Genomic DNA, 27,710 nt, shown 5'->3' with positions numbered 1-27,710 from the left:
AGAATTTTAGCCAATAAATGAACAATAAATATTGCTTAAGATACCATTCAGTTCCTTGTAGCTTCAATTTTTTTGTTGCCCTTAGCCCATTAATTAATATTGCTGAGCATAATATGGTGAGTCCGTTCTTAATTTTCAAAGCTGTGGAAGAACCACCAATAATGTCTCACTGTACTCTATTTCTGCTTGGATCTGGTGCAGAGGGCAGTATAAAGCCTGCTATTAGTAAAATATACAGATTATAATGGGTCCTAAGAAGGAAAGCTGTTCAAATACTATGTAGAACCAAGCCTGCTCAACAACTGTCTTTCCTGTCTCAAACAGTTCTGACCCTGAGATTTACTAGCTCTATCATCCTTTATCTCTGTGTGCCCAACCACCCGTCTCTGTATCCCTCTGCAGCCTTGTCATCTTTCTGTCTTTCAGCAGCTCAAGACAGCTGACCTACCATTAATATTACCACGGGCACCGCAATCTCCTGCACTGTAGATATTTCCCGGCCTTCTGGGTGTGGGTTTTCAACAAGCACTGTTTGCCTTCCATTCATTTCTGTTCCGTGATAGAGGAATATGTCTGAAAGTGGTAGCGTTTAAGAAATGTTGCTGAGGAAAGCATTCCGTTTGTTTTCTGTATTTCCCCCATAATCATTTCTTACTTATCCCAAAGGTAGTATGCTATCATATTCTTGGTCTTTTGTATTTATCTAAATCTAAAGAAACAAGGCTAAGAGTCAAAGCAGAAACCATCCATAGATGATTCAAAATGGGAATTCATCTTTAATCACGGTACAAACTTTACAGTTAGCCCCTTATTCAAAGAAAATTTGATGAAAATGGTTTACATATGGCATCTTACCACCTTTAAGGATAGCAAAGATTTATAAGACAGTTACCAGCAGGTGCTGGTTTTGTAATGAAGACAATGCAGGTTTTTTTCATATGTGGCGGGTATACATACGGGCATCAATCTTTTGTAAACAGGTTGTAAAAAATATGTCAATTGAACTGGGAAAGCAAATTCTATTTAAGCCAGAACCCTTACTGTTGAACTATCTTCCTGAAATTCCGAGAGACCAATGGATAGTAGCATTTCTTATGTTAACTGCAAAGCAGAAACCATCCAGCATTAGCCTTACTTACCAGTTCTGTAGCACCCTGTCCCAATTCCAGTCTTTTCTATTGTTCCCCTATTTTTGCTCTCTTGCCCTTTATCCCAAGGAAGCACAATCCTGCTCCAATTCCTACACAAAAAAAGAAAGAAAGAAAATGGGGAAAAGGAGAGCTAAGATTCTCAAGAATGTGGCATAGAATACCTTCCCAAAAAGTGATTTGGGCTATTTACACCATTTCTCAGGAAATACTTTAATAGATCAGACTAGAAACCAATTAGAGATTATCGGGGGCGGGGGGTAAATCTAAAGGCATATTGACTTAACAGTTCAAATTGTATGGAAATTTCTTTCCCCTTCCACAGATCTCTCTTGTATGGCGCAGTTCTTGAGAAAGTAAAGTTGACCAATTCAAGCAGAGAACAGAAGGAAAAGGGTGGGCAGCAGAAGGAAAAGGTTGGGCAGCAGAAGGAAAAGGGTGGGCAACAAAAAGGAAAAGCTTCTCAACCTACATGTAAGTGTTTCTAAGGACTGCAGATATGACTGTGTTGTTCATAGCAGAGCAGTGCCAAATGTTTCCCACAACATTTTTAGCACAAAGGTACTGCTTTTGAGGGGATCAGAATGGCTCCCTAAGCCCCTGCACACTTTTTCATATCCTGTTTGTTGTACGGTTGACACCTGCTAATTTTAATGACATTTTCTTGCAAGGAATGGTGTTTCTGTCCAATCAGGGATTGTGACATCATCAATATACATGTTGGATACTAGTGACCTGATCCTGTTGGAACATTTCCACAGGGCTTGCATTTCACAGTAAACAAAACTACCTTCAGTTTCCTGTTTTAAAAGTCTGAGTAGTGATCTATGCATGTAAATACTATAATAGTATTATAAAACCATCACCTAGTTTACAGAATAAGTTGCAACTTAACAATAATTTGTTCACTTTTGTAACTAGATATTTTTTACACTCATCCCTTGCTGGGTAGCTTGCTGGGTGACCACACTCTCAGCCTAACCTACCTCACAAGGTTGTTGTGTGGATAAACAGGGGAGAGGAGAACGATGTAAGCCTCTTTGGGTCATTGTGGGGAGAAGGGGTGGATATAAGTAAACAAATAAATAAAATCCATTACAGAGGTATGAAGAAATGAAGATGATATGTATACTTGAAATCAAAATGTATTTAGTAGGCTTGTGTTTTTGATTATGATTAGTACAGGCTAAAATTGCACGGTCCCCTGTGAATTTGGAGGCATTTTTCAATTTGGTGGAGAAAATAAAACTTTTCAAACAGGAGAAAATGAAGCGTCTTGTGAAGAAAGTAGCCCCAGGAAAGCTCCAGGAAATTAAAGATGAGTTACAAAAAGAGCAGGAGTCATACATCAAATTAGATACGGTAAGAGAACTTATAACTGCAGTCATTTATATTGGTGTTTTTATGAATGATAAAATCAGCTAGTCTATCCAGCAACTACTTTTCCCAGTTGAAATGGCTTGTAACAACTGTGGGTATCTGTTAAGTAGTTTCATTAAGATAGCTAAAATATAATTCCTTCTGTCCTTGTTAGTCTTTATGCCTTTTTATTTAACTCAGGTTTTATTTTATTTTTGTGTTAGAGCATACAAGAAGAAAATGAATTTTGTACAGCAGAATTCCAAGTTATATTGAAAGATATGGAAAAATATCTGAGCCCTGTATTGTCGCAGTTTGATTTCTCTGAGCTGAGGTATTTCTTACCTTCTCAATGAGCCATCATGTGTATCAATTACTATATGCCTGACACTCACTCTTGAAAGTTTAGTATTCAATGCCAGTTCAAGTCACCAGCCAGCATATTAATAATTTGGGTTTCCTAGGCTCTGCTTTTCTCCTGTGGAAAAGTGGGTCACATGTCCAGTTAACAATTAGGCCAGATTTCATTAGGTGGATTAGCCCTCGTTGTGATTTAAGGACGAGTGCTTGGAATGAAGAGACAACTTGTTTTTCAAATGTTCTGTACATATCATATTATCTTTGTTATAAGATGGTTTTTGAAGTGGCCTTTCATGAACAAAAGAGAATAACAACATAATTTCACAGTGATTGTACAATAACATAATTAGTGTAATGGCTATGTAGAGCCAGCATGGTGTAGTGGTTAAGAGCAGTGGACTCTAATCTGGAGAACCGGGTTTGATTCCCCACTCCTACACATGAAGCCTGGGTGACCTTGGGCTAATCACAGTTCTCTTCGAGCTCTCTCAGCCCCACCTACCTCACAAGGTGCCTGTTGTGGGGAGGGGAAGGGAAGGTGATTGTAAGCTGGTTTGATTATCCTTAAAAGATAGAGAAGGTCCGCATATAAAAACCAACTCTGTTCATGTAGTGGTTAAGAACGGTGGTGTGGAGCAGTGAAGTCTGATCTGGAAACCGGGTTTGATTCCCCACTCCTCCACATGAGTGGCGGAGGCGAATCTGGTGAACTGGATTTGTTTCCCCCACTCCTACACACGAAGCCAGCTGGGTGACCTTGGGCAAGTCATTCTCTCGCAGCCTCACCTACCTCACAGGGTGTCTGTTGTGGGGAGGGGAAGGGAAGGTGATTGTAAGCCGGTTTGATTCTCCCTTAAGTGGCAGAGAAAGTCAGCATATAAAAACCAAATCTTCTTCTTCTTTTTCTTCCTCTTCACCTCAGTTTGCCACTATTATTAAATATCATTTATTAAATATTAATGTACAAGCAATGTAAATCTCAGATGTGCACAATGCAATACCACCCACGGCCTCAGAAACCATTCTGAGATCATAATCAAAGAGGCTGGGAAAGGAGAGGCTGATGTCATCATGACCAAACTGAACTATGTATGGGAGGCTGAAAGCCAACTCACATTGCATAACCCACCATCCTCAGATCTCTTTGGGGGCCAAATTAGTTGCAACTCTGGAAAATCCATGATAAACATCTTCCACTCCTCCACATGATTCCCCACTCCTCCACATGAGCGGTGGAGGCTAATATACTGAACTACATTTATTTCCCCACTCCTACACATGAAGCCAACTGGGTGACCTTGGGCTAGTCACAGCCCTCAGAGCTCTCTCAGCCCCACCTACCTCACAGGGTGTTTGTTGTGGGGAAGGGAAGGTGATTGTGAGCTGGTTTCATTCTCCCTTAAGTGGTAAAGAAAGTCGGCATATAAAAACTAACTCTTCTTCTTTTTCCTCTTCATTTTAAAATATATTAAAATAATTGTAGGGAGTCCAATCTGGATTGGGGCCAGTGGGCTTTAGCGTCGTCCCCCCCCCTCCCATTTAAATTCTCACTGTTCTCATCCAGACCTGCTATTTGTCTGCAGAAGAGGGAGAGAATATGGCAAACAGCAAGTCGGGGTGATTAAAATCAAGAAGATATTACAGGAGGAAAGGGTTTCAATATATTTCCCCAATGCTCCCATTAGATATGAATCAAGCCCCTTCCCCACAACAATGGTTGATGTTAGCACTCAAAACATACAAATCAGACAATCAGGGGCACCCCCCATTGTTTGGGACACTGGCATAACATGCCATGCTGTCCAGCGCCCAGGCTAGCCCAGAGCGCGGGACTGCCCGGCGGCGCACTTACCGGGCAGGAGGAGGCGAAGCTGGAGGGGGAAAAGGGGGCAGGGCCGTCGGTGCCACAGCCCGCGGGAGCCCCGGGAGAACTGCCGGCCTGGCCAGGAGGGATGGGGCCGAGCGACTTGGCAACGCCGCCCGGCATTGGCAGGGTTTGCGGGGCGACGCCTCCGCCGGCCCAGGCGCTGGGGCGAAGTCCCCCGGCAGAGGAGGAGCCGGGCGGGGAAGGGCCGGAGGGGCGAAGGGACGGGAGAGGGAGCGGCAGAACACGAGCCGCCGATCAGCTGGGGCGGGGCCGCAGCCCTCCTGAAGGGGAGGGTGGAGGGACGGAGCTGCCAGGGGCTGATTGGTGGAGCCCCTGTCAGACAGGAGGGGAGATGGGAAAAGGGTGGAACCCTGAGGGCCTGGCTGGCTATATGACGGGGAGGGGGTGGAAGACCGGGGAGGAAGCGGTGCCGGGCGTCCCTGGAGCTGGGGTGGCTCAGAGGAGCAGGAACGGACTGTGGGCTGAAGAGGAGGAAAGGAAATCCTTTCAGGAGGCCCATTCTGAGGCCAAAGGAAGCCCTCTCCAAGTCAAGCCGGCCAGGCCGCGGGGCTAAGAGGCGGGGCCCGAGGGGACGGATCCTCACACATGCGTATCTGATATATGAACTATGGCTGTTGAATAATTTTTTTCGGTATTGTTCCAGTTCGGGTTTATTGAATCTGAAAATTTTCAGGGAAACCCGGATTTTCTGAAAATGTTCAGGTTAATAAACTTGAACCCAAACAATGCCGAAAAAATTCGGCACAGATCCACGCAGCCAAGCCTGGCCTCATGGATCTCAGTGAAGGCTCAGTGAAGGCCCCTGAGAAGGTGAGCAAGGGGGGGCCTCAAAGAGATCCATGCTGCCAGGCTTGGCGGCGTGGATCTTAAGGAAGCTTCTCCCGCCCACCTCCCCGGGACTTCTGGGGAGACAGGCGGGGGTTCTTCAAAGAGATGCATGCTGCCAAGTGTGGCAACGTGGATCTTTTTAAAGAGCCACCCGCCCGTCCTCCTGGGAGTCCCAGGAAAGCGGGTGGGTGGCTCTCCAAAGAAATGCACACTGCCAAGCCTGGCAGCATGGATCTTTTTAAAGAGCCAAACGTGCACTTTCCTGGGACTCCAGGGAGAGCAGGAGGGTGGCTCTTTAAAAAGATCCATGCTGCCAAACTTGGCAGCGTGCATCTCTTTAGAGAGCCAACCGCCCGCCCTCCCAGGAGTCCCAGGAAAGTGGGTGGGTGGCTCTCCAAAGAGATGCATGCTGCCAAGTGTGGCAGCGTGGATCTTTTTAAAGAGCCACCCGCCCGCCCTCCCAGGAGTCCCAGAAAAGTGGGCTGGTGGCTCTCCAAAGAGATGCATGCTGCCAAGTTTGGCAGCATGGATCTTTTTAAAGAGTCACCCACCCGCTCTCCCAGAAGTCCCAGGAAAACGGGGTGTGTGTGTGTGTGGCTCTTTAAAATGTTGGATCTCAATGAAGCTCCCCCCCTCCCCGGGAGTCCCGAGGAGGCTGGCGGGTTCCTTGAGATCCATGCTGTTTGTTAAAGGAAGCCGGGGGGATCCCGAAGCCAGGAAAGCCAAATTTATTCAGCTTTCCTCTGAAGCCGCTAAATTCAGCTTCGGGATTTCCCCACCTTTTTTTGCTTTGGTCAATCCTGAACTGTGGAAAGCCGAATCAACGTTTATTCGGCTTTTTCCCAGTTCGGAATTTACCGAATCAACAGCCCTAATATGAACCCTATGCTTGGGCCCTAATGCTTAGGGTTGCCAGGTCCCTCTTTGCTATCGGCAGGAGATTTTTGGGGCAGAGCCTGAGGAGGGCGAGGTTTGGGAGGGGAGGGACTTCAATGCCATAGAGTTCAATTGCCAAAGCGGCCATTTTCTTCAGGTGAAATGATCTCTATTGGCTGGAGATCAGTTGTAATAGCAGGAGATCTTCTGCTATTACCTGGAGGTTGGCAACCCTACTAATGCTACCCATACCACTAGGGTACCGTTATGGGGGGCAAATGGGGAGAGACAAATAATTTCATGAAATGTGCTTGCTCATCCTAGCCTCAGGTAGCACTCATGGTCTATGTGTGAGGCCAGCAGCCCTTCTATAACAAAACGTATAAGTCACTGGACTATGCAAACCTGTATTAGCCTTAGGTGCAGCTATGAGGCTCTGGGTTTCATTGTGCATGGTAGAAGAAGAAGAGGTGATTTTTATATGCTGACTTTCTCTACCACTTAAGGAAGAATCAAACCAGCTTACAATCACCTTCCCTTCCCCTCCCCACAACAGACACCCTGTGAGGTAGGTGGGGCTGAGAGAGCCAACGTGGTGTAGTGGTTAAGAGTAGTGGTTTGGAGTGGTGGAGTCTGATCTGGAGAACTGGGTTTGATTCCCCACTCCTCCACATGAGCGGAAGAGGCTAATCTGGTGAACTGGATTCGTTTTCCCACTCCTGCACACGAAACCAGCTGGGTGACCTTGGGCAAGTCATGTTCTCTCCGCCTCAACTACCTCACAGGGTGTGGGGTAGGGAAGTTGTGGGGAGGGGAAGGGAAGGTGATTGTAAGCCAGTTTGATTCTGCCTTAAGTGGTAGAGAAAGTCGGCATATAAAAACCAACTCTTCTTCTCTTCTTCTAGAAGAGGTCTGTGGCTAGCCCAAGGTCACCAAGCTGGCTTCTTGTGGAGGAGTGGGGAAACCAACCCTGTCCACCAGATTAGAGTCTGCCGCCCATGTGGAGGAGTGGGGCATCAGACCCAGTTCTCCAGATCAGAGTCCACCGCTCCAAACCACCGCACTTAACCCCTATACCACGCTGGCTCTCTCGGTAAAGCCAAGAATGCTGTGGCTACTTCTTTTGTACCACAAGTAGCATTATACAAGTAACTAATGGTAATAATTTTTATGCCATTAAAGGTTTATGATGATGATGATGAAGTAACTAACATCATTAGTGTCTTTTAGACACTCCATCTTGTGTCATATTTTCAAGATCGTATTTTTATTTCTTCAGGCAGTCAAGTCCAGCAATTTCTCCAGTTGACTCAATAAAATCCAAAACTGCTGACTCGGGTGGGAAATCCAAAACAGGAAAAGGTGAAAAGAGTGGCTCAGAAAAATATAAAATGAATGAACCAGGGAAACAAACGACCAAAAATAAAGAGAAAAACATTACAGCTCAAGGTGTGTCTTAACCTTTGAAGTATGTTAGTATTGACAAATAATCACATACGATGCCTACTTGCTGAATGGCTTGTCACAAAACAAAACGATTGTATGTTCAAGTGTGTTTACAGAATTTGCACCATTGGTAAGCATGCACTCTCCAGGATTGATGTCACCAATAACTATCGTTATACCTGGAAGGGGCAAAAAAGGTGTTGATTCATGGCTAATTCTTTATGTCGTCATCATTCTTCTCCAAATGGAGAAGACTTGCAATATGTACGATTGAGTATGACCTCAGTTACTGCCTCTGAGGCCTCCTAGAAACATTCCAAGAGAAGATATCCTATTTACTAATTCATTTTAGTTAAGCATTAGAGCAGGGGTGTCAAACACAGGGCTGCAGGCCGGATCTGAGGCGCCTTGAGAGCTCTTATCCAGCCCGCAAGCACCTGAGGAAAAGGCTGAAGGCTGCTGGGGTGAAGGACAGGCCAGCTTAGTTTTTACCCTCTTGCTCAAAACCCAGCTGGCCAATCCAGAATGACCTTGGTTCAGCTGGGGGGTGGGTAGGGTTGCCAACCTCCAGGTACTAGCTGGAGATCTGCTATTACAACTGATCTCCAGCCGATAGAGATCAGTTCACAAAATGGCCGCTTTGGCAATTGGACTCTATGGCCTTGAAGTCCCTCCCCTTCCCAAACTCCACCCTCCTCAGGCTGCACCCCAAAAACCTCCCGCCAGTGGCGAAGAGGAACCTAACAACCCTAGGGGCAGGGAGTGACGCAGGCTTGCCCTCAGCAAAGAGAGACTTCCCTCTGGTTTGCAGCCTGATTTAAGGGAGAGCGCTCCAAACTGCACTCTCCTTTACAGCACATGCCGTTGGCCTGCTTTCTTTTATCCCACGTGGACCTTTAGTTTCACAGGATTAGAAGAGCTTCAGTTCTTGGAAGAGGGTAAACTGGAGAGGGGGGTGGGGGGCAGGGTTTCCTTGTTTCTGCTTACTGGTGGAGGCACCTTGTGCTGCAGTGAGGATACTCATGAGTAGAGTAGAACAGCTGCTCTTGCTCCGGAGCCGAACAGCTGAGCGAGAGCAGGGCTTGCTCCAGGCAACAACTGTTGGTTCTGGCGGCGGGGGGAACTCCTGTTGCTCCCTGCCTGCTTGCCTCTTTCAGAGAGAACTCCTGTGTGGGAATGGTGTGCAAAACGGGGCTTGGAGGCATGCTGCTCTTGCTCGTGAGTAGAATGGCTGGCTTTACTCACGAGCAACTGTTGGTTGCAGTGTGATGCTGTGCTCAAGGACTGTCAAGTTTATTAATACAGTCCGACTGACCAATCACGTGCCAACACATCAAAATTTCCAGACACAATAGTTTTGCACCGCAGAATCACAGACTGCCCGTACATATAAAGGCGTAAGGTCAATAAAAGCAGCCCCTGGTTAAAATTATCATATTAAAATTGATAAAATTGTAAACTATTCTAACATTCTCTGTGCTCAAGGACAAATTTTCTGAAGTTGGCTTTAGCAAATTTTACCCGTTTGGGGGTCCAAATTACCCCCAACGTAAGGCTTTTGCTGCTAAAATTTTGTCTGTTTGGGACAACATATGTGAGTGAACTGCTCTTCTCTGTAGTGAATGTTAATAAATCAAACGTACATTCTCAGCTTACAGAGACACACCTGAACAGCATACTCAAAATTGCCACAGCACAAACTTTGACTCCAGATTTTGATGCAGTAGTTCAGAGCAAGAGGTGTCAATGGTCAAAGTCCGTTAAATAAAATAAAATACCGTTAAGAGGATTATTGTTTTAAGCATGTTTGTATTTTAAGTACAATCATTAATTTAAGTAATATCATTAATTGGCTTTGCCTGTGTCTTCTATAACATTTGTATCTCTGTTACCTGGCATTAAATTGTATGGTACACATGGCCCGGCCCAACAAAGGGACATTTATGTCATATCTGGCCCTGGTAACAAATGAGTTTGACATCTCTGGATTAGAGGCTTGCGGAGGGAGGGTGTTCGATAGAAGGCAAAAATCCTCTCAATTTAGAATCAGTTATCCTTGTTTCTCATGAATTACTGACCTATTCATCTTTCTGGTATGCAGCTGGTACTGCAGACATGGGAGAGTGCATGATACTACTGGCAGACAAATATCTTATGGAGCTGCCTTTGGAAGCTCTGAGTATTTTTCAACAAGAAGCAATAAGTTCTGTGTCCAGAGATTTCTCCCTCCAGTTTTTGTATAACCGCATACATAAAGAAGAATCAGGTATAGCAATGCTGACTTGCTCGTTTTCCAAATATGAAGTATTTCAAATATTTTCTAGAATAATGTAGACTAGAAGACCTTCTTGATTAAGATATAATCGTGAGAAGACTCTGAAAATTCTTGAACCTTTACATCATCTCTTTCCCAGTCAAGTTTTTGTCAGGAGAGGATACAGTAAAGTTTGCTTAGAGGTAGGGTTGCCAACCTCCAGGTGGTGGCTGGAGCTCTCCCACTATTACAACTGATCTCCAGGCGAAAGAGATCAGTTCCACTGGAGAAAATAACCACTTTGGCAATTGAACTCTAATGACATTGAAGTCCCTCCCCTCTCCAAACCCTGCCCTCCTCAGGCTCCACCCCCAAAATCTCCAGGTATTTCCCAACCTGGAGCTGGCAACCCTACTTAGAGGGCCAGTCTTGTATATCATTAATCATATTGCTGTGCTGCGACTGTTGTTGGCAGATCTGGTGGTGTGTGTGTGTTTGTGTGTGTGTGTGTATTTACAGTGCCATCCTAAACCGAGTCAGTGGGCTTGAAGGGTTAACTTTGCTTACGATGGCACTGTAAACGAACCTGAACATAGATCTGCTAACCCAGGAAGTTCTTCCACCAGCTTATAAGGCAGAGTTTAAGACTAGGATATTTAACTTCCCAGCTTGGAACAAGTGGGTAGTACTTGCCACAGTTATAGAGTTGCAGTTCCACACAGTCAACTTGGTATCATGTGTTAAGTCTCCATCCTCTTCCCTCCATTCTCTTCAATAATTATATATACTCTCCAGATTTGTACCGGTTCAAGTGCTAACTTTAAAAATGTTCAGTAATATAGACTGATTATGCTTTTAACAGAAAACGAAGTGAAAAAAGATGCAAAGAGTACAAAAGAGTCCAAACAGAAAGGTGATTATAAGAAGGGGAAGCTGGTAAGTATGTGTCTTTATGATTTTTCAGTATGATATTGAGCTGTACCTCAAAGCTCTAATCAAGATATCATAGTTCTGTCTTCCTTCTTGTACTGAAATTGGTAACCCACGACAGTCACCATAGCAGAACACTGGTGCCACCAACAAAGGTAGGTTTCTGAATATCCCCGGGAATACCCAGATCAACAAGCAGTAAAGTGGATCAGCTAAATACCGGGGTCACCAGACATTAATCTGGACATTCTTTAAGGAAGAAATCAATTCACCACTCCAGACATTTGGGACAAGGAGTCTAAGACTTGGGGGCAACTGAGATCCCCATCTTCTTCTGATACTCCTAATTTCAGACCCTTTCCCCCTCAGTGGAGTGAAAGTGGTTCTTTCCCCATGCCGTATGCTGTTGTGTTGCTTGTCCACTATCAGCTGGAAGTGCAGTTATAACTGCGGTTCCACTCGCTACTGAATATTTCCCAGTCATATTGCCATTACAGTCTTGCAGTGTCCATTGACACAGCAAAGGGAAAGGTGAGCACTGCGTTGCTGACCTCTCTCAAATTAGTCACCCGAAAGCCAGCCCCAGGAAGCCTGTGTCCTTTGCCTGGCCCCTTGTTTGCTGCATTCTTCTCTCTATTCATCTTTGAGCAACTTTACCCATCTGTGACATTCTGATTAATTTCAGGAACTTTTGCAAAACTCTCTACTTCTGCAAATCCCTCCATTCACATCCTTATGTCTTGTCACAGCCTGGGGTACGCTACTCTGGGGGGAGAAGGGGTGGAGCAGGGAAATCGTCCAAATAGGGTTGGCAGCTTCAGGTTGGGAAATACCTGGAAATTTGTGGGGTGGAGCCTGAGGAGGGCAGGGTTTGGTGAGGGGAGGGACTTCCATGGGATATAACGCCTTTGAAGGCTAGGGAGTACCAGGCCTCCTTGGGACTTGGAAGGCAACACTCCTGGACCAGACGGATCTTTACCCATATGACCCGGGAGAACCAGCTCCCCCTCTGAATTAACCCTGCAAAAAGGGTGCAGTGACCAGGACAGGAGCTTAATGAATTGGGAGAAGGACTCGGGCTGAGAAAGCAGCCCCAGCACCTGCATGTGAGTAGGTGGAGGTGATGAAAGGTGAAGTAGCCCAGCTACATGGTGGCAGTTAACCACTGGAATTGGCATTGTAAAGGAACCAGCCAATTAAAGAGCAATTGATACATTTGTGGCATGTTGACTAGTCTTTGGCACTGTGGAAAGATGGCAGTGCCCCAGGAGGATGAAATCCTAGGGGTTTCACAGACACCCCCTTCACCTTATTACCTATATTGTCATTGGCCCTTTAATCATTTCCAAATCTTACATCCTATTTGTGAGTCCTAGATTGATGTAAATAAAGTACATAATTTGGTGGGGCTTTTTAAAAAAAATGACACTTTTTATAGTCCAATTTCATTGTTGTACACCGACACTGAATAATATTTTTTAATCTACACTTACAATTAACTACCCCCTCCTTGAACATTTTAAGTTTATGCTTCTTCCTATTTCAATTGTTAATGTCATTGGCCCTTTAAGATTTCGTATTTGCATTTCTTCTTGGCAATCCCATTTTTCTCTTTATTTTTTAATTAATGTGCCATTCATGCAACATCCCTGTTGCACACCAATAGAACTGCACATGAGAATAAAGTATTCATACTTGAAAGCGAAAAGAAAGCTGTCGAGATCTCTCTGACGTACCCAAACTCACACCGTGTAATCTGCCTTTTAAACAAACCTTCTCTGATCATGTTCCCTCTTTCAACCTCAGGTTGTTTAGAAATAATAAGTGAAGGGACTCTGCTGCAAGATTCTTTACAATAGCAATGGAACCAAGGAATGACAGCCATAATGTCAATCTTACAGCTTTCAGTGAAATGATTTAGAGTGCAATCCTGAAGAGGGGTGTAGATCCACAGGGCCGGGAGTGGTAGAGCCACACTGCCTCCTCAGGGGCTTCCCGGCCACTGTGGAGCCAAAAAAAAAGCCTTTTTTTAAAGAAAAAAAGAGAAAAAGGAAATGTCCCATTGAAAACAGTGAGGCTGCACCACCCAAAAAGGTGGCGCAGCCCTGCCGCTGCTCAAGGGTGCATTCCTGGGGCGAAAGGGCAGCTCCACCCCCGGGAACACCCTCTCCACACTGGCACAGGCTTTCCCTTCTGGGAAAGCCCTGCCGGCATGGCTGCACTGATGGCAGGGTCCGCCAGCAGCCAGATGCCAGCATGTTTGCTCCCATGCCAGCGTAGATGTCACCTTATTCCGCAGGGTCACGCCGGCTTCTAAAGAGCTTCGCCCCCCACCCTTCAGGAATGGGCTGCCCATGTCATTTTCCAGTCTGCACCAGAGCTAGGACTACAGTTTGTTCAGAAGGGAAAATATTACCACAAACCAGGTTTGCAGAAAGGAGAAGAGGCAACTCAGTTTGATAATGATGTTGTGTAGATGCTCTGTGACCCAAATATGAATGAAAACAGATTTACAGACAAAAGGGTTAATGTGGCTGCAGCCAGTGTCTATCATAAGTTGCATGCAGCAGGGGAAACCCTCAAAGTTCCATCAAATGCACACGACATCTCATCAAATTAATCTTATTTGCGTTCTTGTCGTTTTGCATTGATTTAATGTAGCTGCTTTATGCAGTGCTGATTTTGTTGGGTGTCTTTAGCATGCTAATAGGGAGGCAGGATGTAAACTTAATAAATAAATGTGAAGCTGAAAAGGAATTGCAGATGATGAATCACTTGAGGGGAGAACCGTGCGACGGTTGGGTTTTAAATGCCGTTTAAAAAGAGGTAGTGTGTTGTGTTGTTTGATCAGTATGGTCTCTACCCCATCCTCCACATGACCAACAGGCCCGAAGTGGCTTCTGAAAGCAATAATTCCCAGTTGAGGTTTAAAGTAAATCGGGGGCTGGGGGAGGCGGGAAGGACCAAAACTTTTATTAACTTTCTTGGATGGAATAAGGTGGTTCTGCAAGGAAGCCTGAAACTGTAGAAATGGTGCTGGTACTGATATTTAAGGTTGCACTAATTTCCACCTATTCACTCCTCTGGACTTGGAGGAACCCCCTAAAAAGGTTGCCAGCACTCAGTACTGGTGAGTACCAGCACAAAAAAAGCTCTGAGTATAACACACGACATTTGCTGAGCTCACAATGTATAGCATTTCAGTCAACAAGGTAGGAGTACAAAGAGCAAGCTTTGATTCCTGCAGTGAATTTTTGTCCTTACCCCAGCCTTAAGAATCTCACCATATGAGTGTGCGCTCCTTCTGGAAACTCCAGTAACTTGACCTGCTACCCCTGAAACCCAGACAACACAGTCTCCTCTTTGAAGTGTTCACTGAAATTATCCTGGTTCATACAAAGTCTCCCGAGAAAGGATTTCTTCCCACCGGCTCCTCTGGCGGCACAAGTCCTATCGGAAAACATCCACTGTTTTAGCCTTCTTACTCTCAAACCAGGCTCTGAGACAAGATCCCTCCAGTCTCACTCTCTGAAGGCTCAGACCCTCTGCGACAAGAGCTTACAGTGCAACAGAATTTTCTCTTTCACTCCTCTCTCCCCATCTGGCTCCTTCAGCCATCTATGGGCCCTGATTGGCTGTTACCTACTCTACACACACACACACCAAACAGGAATATAGGAAATTGGTGACTGACAGAAAGGGGCAGAACCGTTTGCCAATGTATCACACACTGGTGGTGCTGAAAGCTAATTTATGGCAACCCCGTAGAGTTTTCAAGGCAAGACACATTTGGAAGTGATTTGCCATTGCCGGCCTGATAGAGTTCTGAGAGAACTGTGACTGGCCTAAGGTCACCCAGCAGGCTTCATGTGGAGGGCTCATCACACACTAGTCTTCCTTTATTCCAGCCCCTGTTGTCCTAAGAGTCTGGGCTGGTTTCATATACTGTTTACGTGACTGTAGCCTCTCCTCCTTGCTCCATTTAACTGTATGGATTAGGGAATGTGTTGGATTAGGACTGGGAAGACCACAGTTCAAATTTCTGTTTTGCTATGCAGCTATATCTCTTGATGAACAGACAGCCAGATACCTTGGCCAGGTGTCTGGAGACCATGGTTGAGGCAAGATGGTTGAAACAAAGTTGATTGAAATTAAATCCATCGAAGATGGAGGTCCTGTGGCTGAGCCAGGGAGGATCAGAAATAGGGTACCTGCTCCCAACTCTTGATGGGGTACAGTTAACACCGGCACCCACCGTGAACAATCTGGGCGTGTCTCTGGCTGCCTCCTTATCAATGGTCACTAACGTAGCCAAAGTGGCATTATTCCAACTCCCCCAGGCTAAGCAGCTGGTGCCCTACCTGTCCTGCCCTGACCTAGCCAAGGTGATCCACGCAATGGTCACCTCCAGATTAGACTACTGTAACTCTCTCTATGCAGGACTACCCTTAAGGCTGCTCCAGAAGCTTCCACTTGGCCAGAATGCAGCGGCGAGGGTCCTTACAGGGACCCCATGGAGAGCTCATATTCACTCAGTGCTCTGCCAGCTGCGCTGGCTCCAGATTGAGTACCAGATCAGGTTTAAGATTTTGGTACTAACCTTCAAAACCCTAAATGGTCTGGGACCATCGTATATACAGGACTGCCTCTCTCAATACCCCCTTCAGAGAGCTTTACACTCATCAAATAACAACCTATTAGTGGTCCCTGGCCCGATAAATATCTGTCTGTCCTCAACCAGGGCCAGAGATGTTTCAGCTCTGGCCCTGGCCTTGGGGAACACTCTGTCAAGTGAGACCAGGGCCCTGCAGGACATCTCAATTCCTCAAGGCCTATAAGATGGAGATGTTCCGCCAGGCCTATGGTTGAGGGCAGCAACGGTTTCATCTACAGCTGACCTCCTGGCCTCAATTCTGTTCCACCTTTGATTTATTGTTCATTCACACGTCCCTTTCCCCCTCTGAATGCCCACCATTACTGCCATTGTGGAGGTGTTGCTTGAGCCATCTGGATCCTATTGTTGTTCTTAGGTTTTAAATTGTTCGACTTGTATTGTAGATGTGAACTATTTTATATGTTGTATAATATTATAATGTAGACATAACTGGACTATGTATTTGTAAGCCACTCTGAGCCATACTTGGTAGAGATAGACTGGGATAAAAACCAATCAAATATAAATAAATCTTGGGTCACTGGAGTAAGTAGTATATCATCCTAGTATATTAGGATGGCTCCATTAGTGTTCCAGTCCTAAACATGCTTACAGAGAAATAAGAAGTTCTACTGAACTTACTGGGTTTTCATTCTGAGTTAAGCTATAGGTGTGTGGTTTTTTTCATGCCATAATTGTCTTTTACTTAACAACAGCTTTCACTTAACCGAGTTCTGCCACCCAACTGCATTTCAGTGGATATACATAACGTTAAATGTATCCTTTAAAAAAAAATTACTGTTCATCAAACCAAACACTTAGAGCTGTGTTTTATTGTTTGCACTAAGGCTGTCAAAAACTTAGTTTGAGAGTGTCCAGCATGGCCCAAAGCCATTCCTGTTACACTCCACATTAACGGAATCACCTTCAGGGTTAGGAAGCGATGCCCTTTAATAGAGACACTGACATGTAATGTGTGAGAGGCTTACAGATAGGGTTGCCAGCTCCAAGTTGGGAAATACCTGGTGATTTTTTGGAAGGTGGAGCCTGAGGAGGGTGGGGTTTGGGGAGGGGAGGGACTTCAATGCCATAGAGTACAGTTACAATACAATTCAATACAAATACCTTTATTGGCATAATATGTTTAAAGGAATATACAATAGCTGAAATTAAAAATTTGAATGTTAAAAACTAGTTTGGATACAGTTTATTCTTTAATATTGAGATCCTCTTTCTGGCTAAGTTCCCATTGGTTGATTGCTGTCATCAGGAATCTCGCCACACTTTCTGTAATTTCTGGGTCCCGATCAGCTAGTAGTTTTTGAAGACCATAGAGTACAGTTGCCAAAGCAGCCATTTTCTCCAGGTGAACTGATCTCTAATGGCAGGAGATCAGTTGTAATAGCAGGAGATCTCCAGCTAGTACCTGGAGGTTGGCAACCATACTTAACAGAAGGTCAAGCTGTGGAAGGAAAACTTTGATTGTAGGGAGTTGGGGGATTTGACACCACTTATATTCCTGCCCTTAACTGCATGTCTTAGATATTGTTGATCCGTATAATGATGTAGAAGATCCAGGTAACCATTTGCAAAATGTATACCTTATCGTTCTCTTGCTATTCCGTTAGCTAACTGTGAGAAATTAACAGGATACTGTTTTTTCAACACCACTGAAATCATTTTTTCAAATGCAGTACAACTAATGTGTAGGCTAAAAATGCCTATGTTTGATTTTTTGAGTTAAAGAGATGTAGTCACTTTTAAACGCGTGTCTTTAGTATATCTTCATGGAATAACAAAGCTATCTTACCAACTTAATTTATGGTAGTCATAAGATCATGACATAGTTAATCTATGTTTTTAGAGCTGCATTTGTTTTAAATTATGTAATTAATTGGTTTACATCAGTGCTGGAAGATGTAAGGGGCATATTATTTTTTTAAAATTATGTCTCAGGTCCAGAAAGTCCTATACAAGCATTAAAATTCATCCAAGAAATATACGAACCATTTACATTCCGCTGGGATGGAGTTATTGGTACTACCCACATTCCAAGGTATGCAAGTTTGGTGATATGGAATTAAGTTCAGTTGTCTGGTTAATTTTAGGAGCTAAACAAATGTCGGAAGTTTTTGTCTGTAAATTGCTAAGGAAGTTTTAAAGCAAAAGATACCTTCCAGCCAAAGTTAAACACTTTCAAGTTCTTTTGTTTTCCCTAAATATGTGCTTAAGCGTCTCCTGTTGAAATGAATTATGCGATAAATTTGCCTGCAGTGTCCCATCCCTTCCCGAGTGTAAAAATACTGAAATGGAACTTGAGAAAAATAATCTGCATCAATGGCAAACCTATCAGGAGAGAGCTAAGAAAGCACGTATCCAGATATATCTATAAGTATGATACCCAGGAATACTGTACCAATAGATTTTTAAATGACTTCTTCCATCATATACATTTTACGAGTATTCCTGCCATTGGTAGGATATAGAAACAAAAGAGTAACTGGTGATTTAAAAGTTGGTGGTTAAAGATTAAAAAGACATTGTGGTATGGTGGTCAGCAGCCCATTCCTGAGGTTGGGGGCCGGATGGGCTTAGGACTCGGAGGTGGCGTGATCCTTACGCCAGCATCCATGCCCCTTGTGCTGTCTAAACTGGCACGGACACCAGCGTTGTGGCACTTACGCTGGCCTTCTTGGACTGCGCCGGCAGCTTGACCCTCGGATTCTGGCTTGGACGCCCATCAGCATCCTTCTGGCGAAAGTCTTTGTGCCAGTGTCCCAGTAGGCGTTCCTGGGATATTCTGGAGGGCGGAGCTGCTGTCAGGCAGTTTCCTAACCCCTTCAGCCCAGGAACACCCCCTTAAGCAACAGTTGGCGCAGCATCACTTTTTTCAATGGGGCTTTCCCCCTCCTTTTCCTAATTTTTATCTAAAAAAAGCTCTCCCCCCCCCCCCCCCGCTGCAGTGGTGAAACCTCTTTGGAGATGCTGCAGCTGCCGCCATGGCCACGCCATCCCCACTGCTGCAGCTCTTAGGAATGGGCTGCAGGAGTGTCCGACTAGGAACTGGGAGACCCCGGTTCAAATCTCCACTCTGCCCTGGAAGCTTGCTGGGTGACTTAGGGCCAGTCACTCTCAGGCAGCCTAAGCTACCTCACAGGATTGTTATGAGAATAAAATGGAGAAGGAGAGAATGATATAAGTCGCTTTAGATCCCCATTGGAGAGAAATTTGGGTATAAATGAAGTAAATAAATAATAAATGTATTTTTCCTATAATTGAGCAGGTACTTCTCAAAGTAACACAGCTTCATATCAACATAATTTGGTTACATACAGTGTAAACTACATATAGTTGTGCCTTGCTCCATAATATCCCCGTACACTGAGCATATTGTTAAAATAAAGTGTGGATCTATTTTTCAGTCAAGCTGAATGGGAATACTTATTGAGTAACTGCAGTGCATTTCTGTTCTCTGGAATGGCAAGATTCTTCAGTCATATTTTTCTGGACAGACTGGCTGCTATGAACATCCCAGGTGATGTAATGAAACCAAACATTTCCCCTTTGCAGAATGTTAAAAATAATTTGTGTTCGTTTTGTATAGGAATGTAATATTAAAAGTAATATTAAAAGCCCCAGGCTTCATTGGAGAAAGTCATAGCTCCCATACACTCACACGTGTGCCACCATTTCAGAAACAGAGGCAATGCTAGAGTTGGGAGGAGTCGCGCCTTCATGTGTTTGTCTCATGTGTGTGTGTATAAAGTGCCGTCAAGTCGCAGCCGACTTATGGTGACCCCTTTTGGGGTTTTCATGGCAGGTGACTAACAGAGGTGGTTTGCCAGTGCCTTCCTCTGCACAGCAACCCTGGTATTCCTTGGTGGTCTCCCATCCAAATACCAGGGCTGACCCTGCTTGGCTTCTGAGATCTGACGAGATCAGCCTAGCCTGGGCCATCCAGGTCAGGGCATACAGACTGGGAATTCCAGGAGAAAGTTCAGGGCATAGAAAGGACCCATGCTGCACTAGCTCACAATTTGCGATGGTTGCATTGGAAGAGGCTCTTGTATGTAGCCATGTCTTGAAAGAGTATAGTTGCCAGTTCCGGGTTGGGAAAATACCTGGAGTTTTTAGAGGTGGAGCCTGAGGAGGGTGGGGTTTGGAGAGGGGAGGGACTTCAATGCCATAGAGTCCAATTGCCAAAGCGGCCATTTTCTCCAGGGGAACTGATCTCTATCAGCTGGAGATCAGTCGTAATAGCAGGAGATCTCCAGCCATCACCTGGAGGCTGGCAACCCTATGAAGGAGGCTGGTCTTCCATCATTCAGGGGAGAGTGGGGGTTGGGATATAAATCAGACCGTGTGAAAGTGAACCCATGTTGGAAGAATATGTAGCTTTCATAACTGGTTGTTAGTTTCACTGTGTTCCTCACAATATAATTTTATTTAAAAAACGTTTACTGGCAATATGTTTGCAAGATGAAGCTGGCAATAGATTCTTCTCCATAGTCAATAGCTAGCTTTGCAGGGGAAATTTTACTGATGTATACGGGGCCATTTCTGCCCACTTTCCTTTTTTTGACATTAATGTTGCTGAAAACAATATCATGATTGGGGTTTTTTCCCCTCTACAGAATGTCAGGTCATGATACTTTTAGATCTTATGCACACCAAAGAAAGCGCCGCTCGAGTGTCGAATCTTGATGAAGATAAAAGGTAAAAAAAAAAGTCATTTTGTATTAGTTTCTCAGTAGTAAAACCTGTGCTGAAGTTAATCATTTTAAAGGATATCGCAATTTTACTTCATAACTGTTGGGGCTTTTCAATAGTTATATTCTTCACTCTTTGAATAATAAAAATATGTGTGCATGCAGAATGTATTTAAAATTGTATCATACTGAGTCCATTCCTAAAGGGGGAGCCAAACCCCTTTGCAGCCAGCGTAACCCCAAGCTGGTGTAATTGCCACCTATCACGGAATAAGGTGGCACCTACGGGGGCAGACAATGGGGGCAGACACACCGTTGTCCGGGCACTGCTTGCCCCTGCTGCCAGTGCAGCCGCACCGACAGGGCTTTCCCAGAAGGGAAAGCCCATGGGGAGGGGGGTTCCCAGGAGTGGAGCTGCCTTTAGGCAGCTTCCACAGCCCTTTTGCCCCAGGAACACCCCCTTGAGCCCCTTTGTAGGCAATGAGGAGTTTCCCCCCTTTTAACATTTTTTTTATTTTTTTAAGTCTCTTTTTACCTCCGTGGCTGCACCCCTCCCGGCCACCACAGAACTGCCCCTCTTCGGGACTGGGCTGTCCGTGTACTAAAATTGTACGGTGGGCAATATATTTAAGCAGAGCATGAAACTGTGACATGAAAAGGGCTAAACAGTAATATAAAAGGTAAAGGTCCCCTGCGCAAGCACCGGGTCATTCCTGACCCATGGGGTGACGTCACATCCCGACGTTTCCAAGGCAGACTTTGTTTATGGGGTGTGTTGCCAGTGCCTTCCCCAGTCATCTTCCCTTTACCCCCAGCAAGCTAGGTACTCATTTTACCAACCTCGGAAGAATGGAAGGCTGAGTCAACCTTGAGCCGGCTACCTGAAACCAACTTCCGTTGGGATCGAACTCAGGTCGTGAGCAGAGCTTTTGACTGCAGTACTGCAGTTTAACACTCTGTGCCACGGGGCTCCTATAGTAATATAAGCTACATTTTAATACCACGTACGACATGTTCACAGTGCTATTTAAAGTAAAGTTATATCATTGTAAGTCCATGGACTTCAGGTGACTTAGAAAAGTGTAACTCTGTCTAGGATTGCACTCTTAACTTTGGGAGACTGGCAGCTATAATACACTGCACAAGTTTGCAGTTTTTAAATTTCTTACTTCATGTCAGACATGCTGATAAGAAATCAACAGGAAACATGAATAAACCTAGATTTTCTCTTTGCATTCAGAATAATAGGACATGCTATTCCTTTCTATTGGTTTTATTTTTACTTCCTTGTTGCCTTCCGTAGTTCTTCGCGCTTGTCTCTGGAGATGCCGACTGAGACAGCAATAATTCTGAGCCTTATTGGAGTGCGTTCCATTATAGCCAATCAATGGTCTACTTCCATGGGAAAGAATGCAGCAAGACTAGAGAAACTGTGTAACAGTATGTACTTAACACCAAACGTTTCCTAAAACGGCTGCTGTTAGTGCTTCATGCTTTCCTCTGAATATTACTTAGCCTATGGGCTTTTCCGCATTCTCAAGTACCTCGCTTCTAAGCTCCTGTTTCCACGTGTGTTTTGCTCCCTCTAGTGGTTGATTCGATATAACACAGGTGTACGTCCCACGCAGGGATGTCGAACTCATTTTTTACAAGGGCCAGATATAGGGTTGCCACTGCCAGATCCCTCTTCGCCACCGGCGGGAGGTTTTTGGGGAGGAGCCTGAGGAAGGTGGGGTTTGGGAGGGAAGGGACTTCAATGCCATAGAGTCCAATTGCCAAAGCGGCCATTTTCTCCAGGGGAACTGATCTCTATCGGCTGGAGATCAGTCATAATAGCAGGAGATCTCCTGCCGCCACCTGGAAGTTAGAATATAGTACTAGGCTCAAACCAATTAATTTAAATAATACACAAGCAAACTATGCAAACATATATTGTGAACAATGTGTAACATCTACAGACAAGTGAAAACAGCAGTGATAGTATGTACAAGCAAATCTAAGATGGAAAGTCTTTTTCAAGGTAAGTAAGAGTCTTATCTCTAGGTTGTTTTCTTCAAAAAGCAACACGAGGAAGGCTGAAAAAGTCCACAGTAACGCGGTCCGGATGCACACTAGCGTTTTCACTGCAAAATTGCAGCTTCATCAGCTGGAATCTGAATAGATATTAATTGGTTTGTCTTTGTAGATGCAATAATAGCAATCTAATACAGAGAGAATAATACAGTCTTGTTGCACCAAAAAGGCCATAGCCATTTTTTACTTAAAATACAAACATGCTTAAAACAATAACCCTCTTACAGTATTTTCTTTATTTAACAGTCTTTGATCATTGACACCTATTCTCTCTGGTATCAGAGTAGCATGCCTATTATTTTGGGTGCGGTGGAACACAGGCAGGATGGTGCTGCTGCACTCATCTTGTTAGTGGCTTCCTAGAGGCACCTGGTTGGCCACTGTGTGAACAGACTGCTGGACTTGATGGGCCTTCGTCTGATCCAGCAGGGCCTTTCTTATGTTCTTATGTTCTTAACATTGCCAAAGAACCTTGATTTCTATGGGCTTAGGCGTGCCTAACTTGATAGCATTAGGTTGTCACTCGCAAATTTGGAAAAGCTGAGTGTTGTGTCCCTGTTTTTGCTTTGTGATTTCTAAAATAAATGATACTGATTTTTCTTTCCAGTTTTGTTAAAAGTAGGCAGAACAACTGGGCAGGCGATTCATGTTCTTCAAAATATTAAGACCGCCATTGAAGATCCACTGAAAGGTAACAGCAATATATTTTTACTAGGGTCTACAGAGCAAACTCTTACATGATTTTCATCTCACCATTTGCCTTTTTTGTTAAACTGGTGTTGTCTCATATATTAGCATGACTGGACTATTGTCTGTCCCAGTTTGCTGAGAAGAAGGCACTGTAAGGACACTTTCACATGTGAGGTTTAAATTGTCCTTGATCTGTTCTGATTTATAGGCTGCCTTTCTCACTGGGATCCCAGTGAGAATTGCAATTCAAGATTACAAAATAATTACAGGTTATAAAATGTAACATTAGCCAATCAAGGATTACAAGATATGATAGCATATCTAACAGCAAAGATTCTTAGTAGGACAAAATAATGCAGTTGGGCTGGGACTGTAGAACGGATGGGGAGGGGGATAGAACATCTTGTGCGTGGAGAGTGAGAAAGGCAATGAGCAGAATGGGGAGGGGCTGTGGCTCGATGGTAGAGCATCCGCTTGGCATGCAGAAGGTCCCAGGTTCAATCCCCAGCATCTGCAGTTAAAGGGACTAGGCGAGTAGGTGATGTGAAAGACCTCTGCCTGAGACCCTGGAGAGCCGCTGCCCGTCCGAGTAGACAATACTGACTTTGATGAACCAAGGGTCTGATTCCGTAGAAGGCAGCCTCTTGTGTTCATGTGTTCAGAAGAGGAGCCTTCTGCCATGGGCCTTCTTCTTTGCAACACTGAAGAGTTTTCTCCAGCTGCAACTGTGAGAAAAAGCGGCTTCTCTGAGCTTGTTAGAGACCTCACCAAATGGTAAAAGCATAGAGCTTTTGACAATCCTAGAGGAACGTGATGTCACTTCTGGGTTTTCGGTGGAAGTAACTTCACACCACATGCTACTTCAGTGTTTTTTTTTTAAAAAAATATTCTCTCACCGCTGCTTGGGGCGATGGAGGGCAACAAGGGGGCCCCAGTGTTCCGCCATAGGGGGAAGCCTGGCAATCTTACCAAATGTCCAATGAGACCTGCTTGCAGTTTGGGAGCAAAGCCTGGAGACCAGTACAATCAGAACAATCAGATCAGGGGAGATGTTATCTCTCATTAAAGTCACCTCCTAAATGGTCTTACTGCGGTGGTTTCATGTGTCTCCTGGGCAGACATGTGGAACAGGCAGCAGGGAAAACAGCCCACCCTCCATGGGTTGGAAGGAAGAAGAAGAAGAGTTGGTTTTTATATGCTGACTTTCTCTACCTTTTAAGGAGAATCAAATCAGCTTACACTCTCCTTCCCCTCCCCACAACAGACACCTCGGGAGGTAGGTGGGGCTGAGAGAGTTCAGAGAGGACTGACTAGCCCAAGGTCACCCAGCTGGCTTCATGTGGAGAGGTGGGGAAAGCAACCCAGTTCACCAGATTAGAGTCCACCACTTGTGTGGAGGAGTGGGGAAATCAAACCCGGTTCTCCAGATTAGAGTCTACTGCTCTTAACCACTATACCATGCTGGCTCTATAGGAACGAAATTATGAAGCCCCACCTGCCACCACAAAGCGCTCAGGAACTGATATGGCTCCCCCACACTATTTTTAAGATGAGTGAAAGTCACACATTAAATGCCAGTTGGATTTTTTTAAAAATAATTTTTATTCCATTTTAGGTTTGCACAGTTTTAAACAATAAACATAAATAACAATACATAGCATACAGTTAAAAAAATAGAATGTCTGATATCAGTAAAAATATCTATAGTTTAAGGCCCTGAGAGAAAAAGGACAAGGGGAAAAGACACAATGCTGGTTCCTCCAGTTCAAATGCTTATCCATCCTGAACTTGCTTACTGTTCATCCCTTTAAGATACATTACATTCATAAGCATTGCAGTGCCAGTTGGGTTGAGGTTCCCCCCAACCCCATTGGTGGTTAATGTCTTGTCCAATCAGACCCTTTCCTGCCAGTTCTGAAGTCCTGATCTCGGTGTTCCTGCCTGCAGAGGTAAGGCGGATGGCAACCAGAGACAGGGCTTTTTCAGTGGTGGCACCTCTCCTTTGGAATGCCCTACCCCTTGGGGCTAACCTGATGCTACTTCTGTTTCCTTTAGGTGCCAGGCCAATGCATTCCTCTTTACCTAGGCTTTTAACCAATTGATTAACTTGGGTTATTAACCAATATCATTTTAGGCTGCTTTGTTTTGTGTGCTTTAATACCCTGGTTTGCTTTAATTGGCTGTTTTATTTGCATTGTTAATGATTTGGATAGTTTTATTGATATATTTCCCATTGGTGTGATTTGTTTTTATTTATATTGCCTACTTGGGTTTTTTTTTAATTGTTGTGAGCCATCTTGAAAATGTCTGGAGAGGGGGCATACAAATAAATAATATGCACCACTGCAGGATTCCACTGCAGGCAACTCAGGATTCTATTGTTTCCTGAATTCTTCCCTATGGATAAACAAGGCAAGGCTACTTCACACATTACAGATAAGCGTAAGATGTTTGAAATGAACCTAAAAGTGTAAAATGTGAATGCAACAAATATGTGTTTGCAAACACTTGTGTCTAAGTGATATACAAGTGTGTGTGTGTTGTCAAGTCACAGCTGACTTATGCTGACCCTGAAGGGTTTTCAAGGCAAGTGACGTTCTGAGATGGTTTGCCATTGCCTGCCTCTGTGTGGGCTGAGAGAGTTCTGAGAGAACTGTGACTGGCCCAAGGTTCAAGTGGAAGAGTGGAGAATTGAACCCTGTTCTCCAGATTAGAGTCCGCCGCTCTTAACCACTACCCCACGCTGGCTCATTGATGTACAAGTTCAAGAGCCATTAATGGCTGTGGAGTGTATATATTATATGGCAAAACTTTATGCACAATGTGTGAAACAGCCCTGTGTTTCCCAACTCTTTACTCTGATGCATCTTTTTTATTTAGCACTTCAGCATTTTATTTAACTTACTAGGAAAGTTCTGTAGCGACCAATTATCCTGTGCAGGAGCAGATTGTGTGATAAAGAAGTAGCCGCATTCAAATAACTGCTGTACATTTCACTGTATTTATCGCGCAGTGGGGAGGAGGGGCAATATTAGACTGAGAGTTCTCCCTGGCAGATAATGCATGAACAGGTCTGAAGAGACTGGAAGAGATCCAGCCTGGTGTTTGCATAGGCAGTAAGATTTCCACCCGTGGAGCATGACTTTCTCACCTCCTCCCTCTTTCTGCACTCCAAAGTGTTCAAGAGGACCAGGATCAGCATTTCAGGGAGCAAGTGAAAAAGTTGTGTTCTGTGCTTGGAAATCCTTCCACCCGTAGAAATACTGCTAATAACTCTGGGTGGAATCCAGCTGGAGTTAAGCCATTTATGTCAATAGAATAGTTAATGGCATGTTTAAATCTCTTCCTCCAGAAGCAATGCAACTTCAAAACACTTGAACTTAACTGGATCTTTCACTCCATTGTTCTAAAATATTACAGTTTCTAGACACGATTTAACTGTTTGTTCTGAATTGTATTTCTAGCGGAGTCTCCTGAAGACAAGAAAGAAGGACAGACCGAAGCGAGAAACCCTGATAGACTGAGCTGTCCAGTGATTCGACCATCAAACTTTAATACTGTTTTATATGGGCTGCCCAACATGATGTTTACATAATGATGTGAATTTTTTTTACAGATAATGGGAACTAGTTAGAACAAAAAGTTGTTAAAAAATAAGAGTTCACAAAATTTTGATCTTTAGTCAATAGTTCTTTTGAGTTTAAACTCTGGCGTTGTTCAGCCAGATCTCTCAAAATATATGTTTTGATGTTGTTTTGTTGTTGTTTTGTTGTTTTGCTGTTGTTTGTTATTTCTGTTACTCTAGATTTTGTCACTGAATATTTTTTTGTGAGGAGGGGATTCTTGTTCGTACAAAATTAAAGACAATGTTAAAGTGTATTTTTGATATCTCCTTGTATGGTCTCAACTAGGGCAGTGCATATTGGTAAACCTGAACCGAAAATAAACCCAAAACTAACCGTTTTGGCAATATTTGGGTTTTTTTTCCAGCCGAGTAACAAAATCTGGGAATCTGCCCGAAGCCAAATGGGCGATCCCTGAAAAACCGAATTGATATTAGGCTTTTTTTAGTTTTGGCTATTCGCCTTTGCTCAGATGCACAGCTCTGTACCTTCTCCCATTTTTCTATCTTTGGTTTTGTTAGGTCCCCATTATTGGGGTCCTTTTGAGATAGGGGTTGTGTAATCGGAGCCAACTTGGTCTGACCAGCTTTCCAGGTACATCACCCAACAGAAGACTAGTCTGCAAACCAGAAGAGTAATTTAAAATACGGGGCTCACCCAGTCCCATCCGGAGGGATCCTACAACATCAGAGAGACAATCCTTTGACATACAAAGGAAAGCAGATACAGATTTTTTCCAGTTTGAAGCAGCAGGTTGGAAGGTCGCGAGTTTTTTTGTGGCTGGTTTTTGCTCCCCTGCTCTGGGATATCTTTTACGCCTCCCCTCCTTTGGAGAGCCTGGTGCCCTGGCTGCCTTGGATGCAGCTGCATCA

At 44.3% G+C, this 27,710-nt stretch overlaps 1 protein-coding gene across 1 annotated transcript in view; it reads left to right on the top strand.

The window, feature by feature from the left end:
• CFAP46 (cilia and flagella associated protein 46) overlaps positions 1-26,810 on the top strand; it is a 138,385-nt gene extending 111,575 nt beyond the window's left edge. The window contains exons 46-59 of the mRNA XM_056850480.1: positions 1,474-1,622; positions 2,329-2,510; positions 2,732-2,841; positions 7,739-7,908; positions 10,007-10,171; positions 11,022-11,095; positions 16,460-16,520; positions 17,286-17,321; positions 17,700-17,799; positions 19,166-19,278; positions 20,378-20,459; positions 21,756-21,892; positions 23,133-23,216; positions 26,680-26,810. Of these exons, the coding sequence (XP_056706458.1) occupies positions 1,474-1,622; positions 2,329-2,510; positions 2,732-2,841; positions 7,739-7,908; positions 10,007-10,171; positions 11,022-11,095; positions 16,460-16,520; positions 17,286-17,321; positions 17,700-17,799; positions 19,166-19,278; positions 20,378-20,459; positions 21,756-21,892; positions 23,133-23,216; positions 26,680-26,810 (1,594 nt within the window). The remainder of the gene's footprint in view (positions 1-1,473; positions 1,623-2,328; positions 2,511-2,731; positions 2,842-7,738; positions 7,909-10,006; positions 10,172-11,021; positions 11,096-16,459; positions 16,521-17,285; positions 17,322-17,699; positions 17,800-19,165; positions 19,279-20,377; positions 20,460-21,755; positions 21,893-23,132; positions 23,217-26,679) is intronic.
• Positions 26,811-27,710: the final 900 nt, after the last annotated feature.

This window comes from Euleptes europaea, chromosome 5 (genome assembly GCF_029931775.1).
Source record: "Euleptes europaea isolate rEulEur1 chromosome 5, rEulEur1.hap1, whole genome shotgun sequence".
Taxonomy (NCBI): domain Eukaryota; kingdom Metazoa; phylum Chordata; class Lepidosauria; order Squamata; family Sphaerodactylidae; genus Euleptes; species Euleptes europaea.
This window is presented reverse-complemented; position numbering and strand designations above follow the sequence as displayed.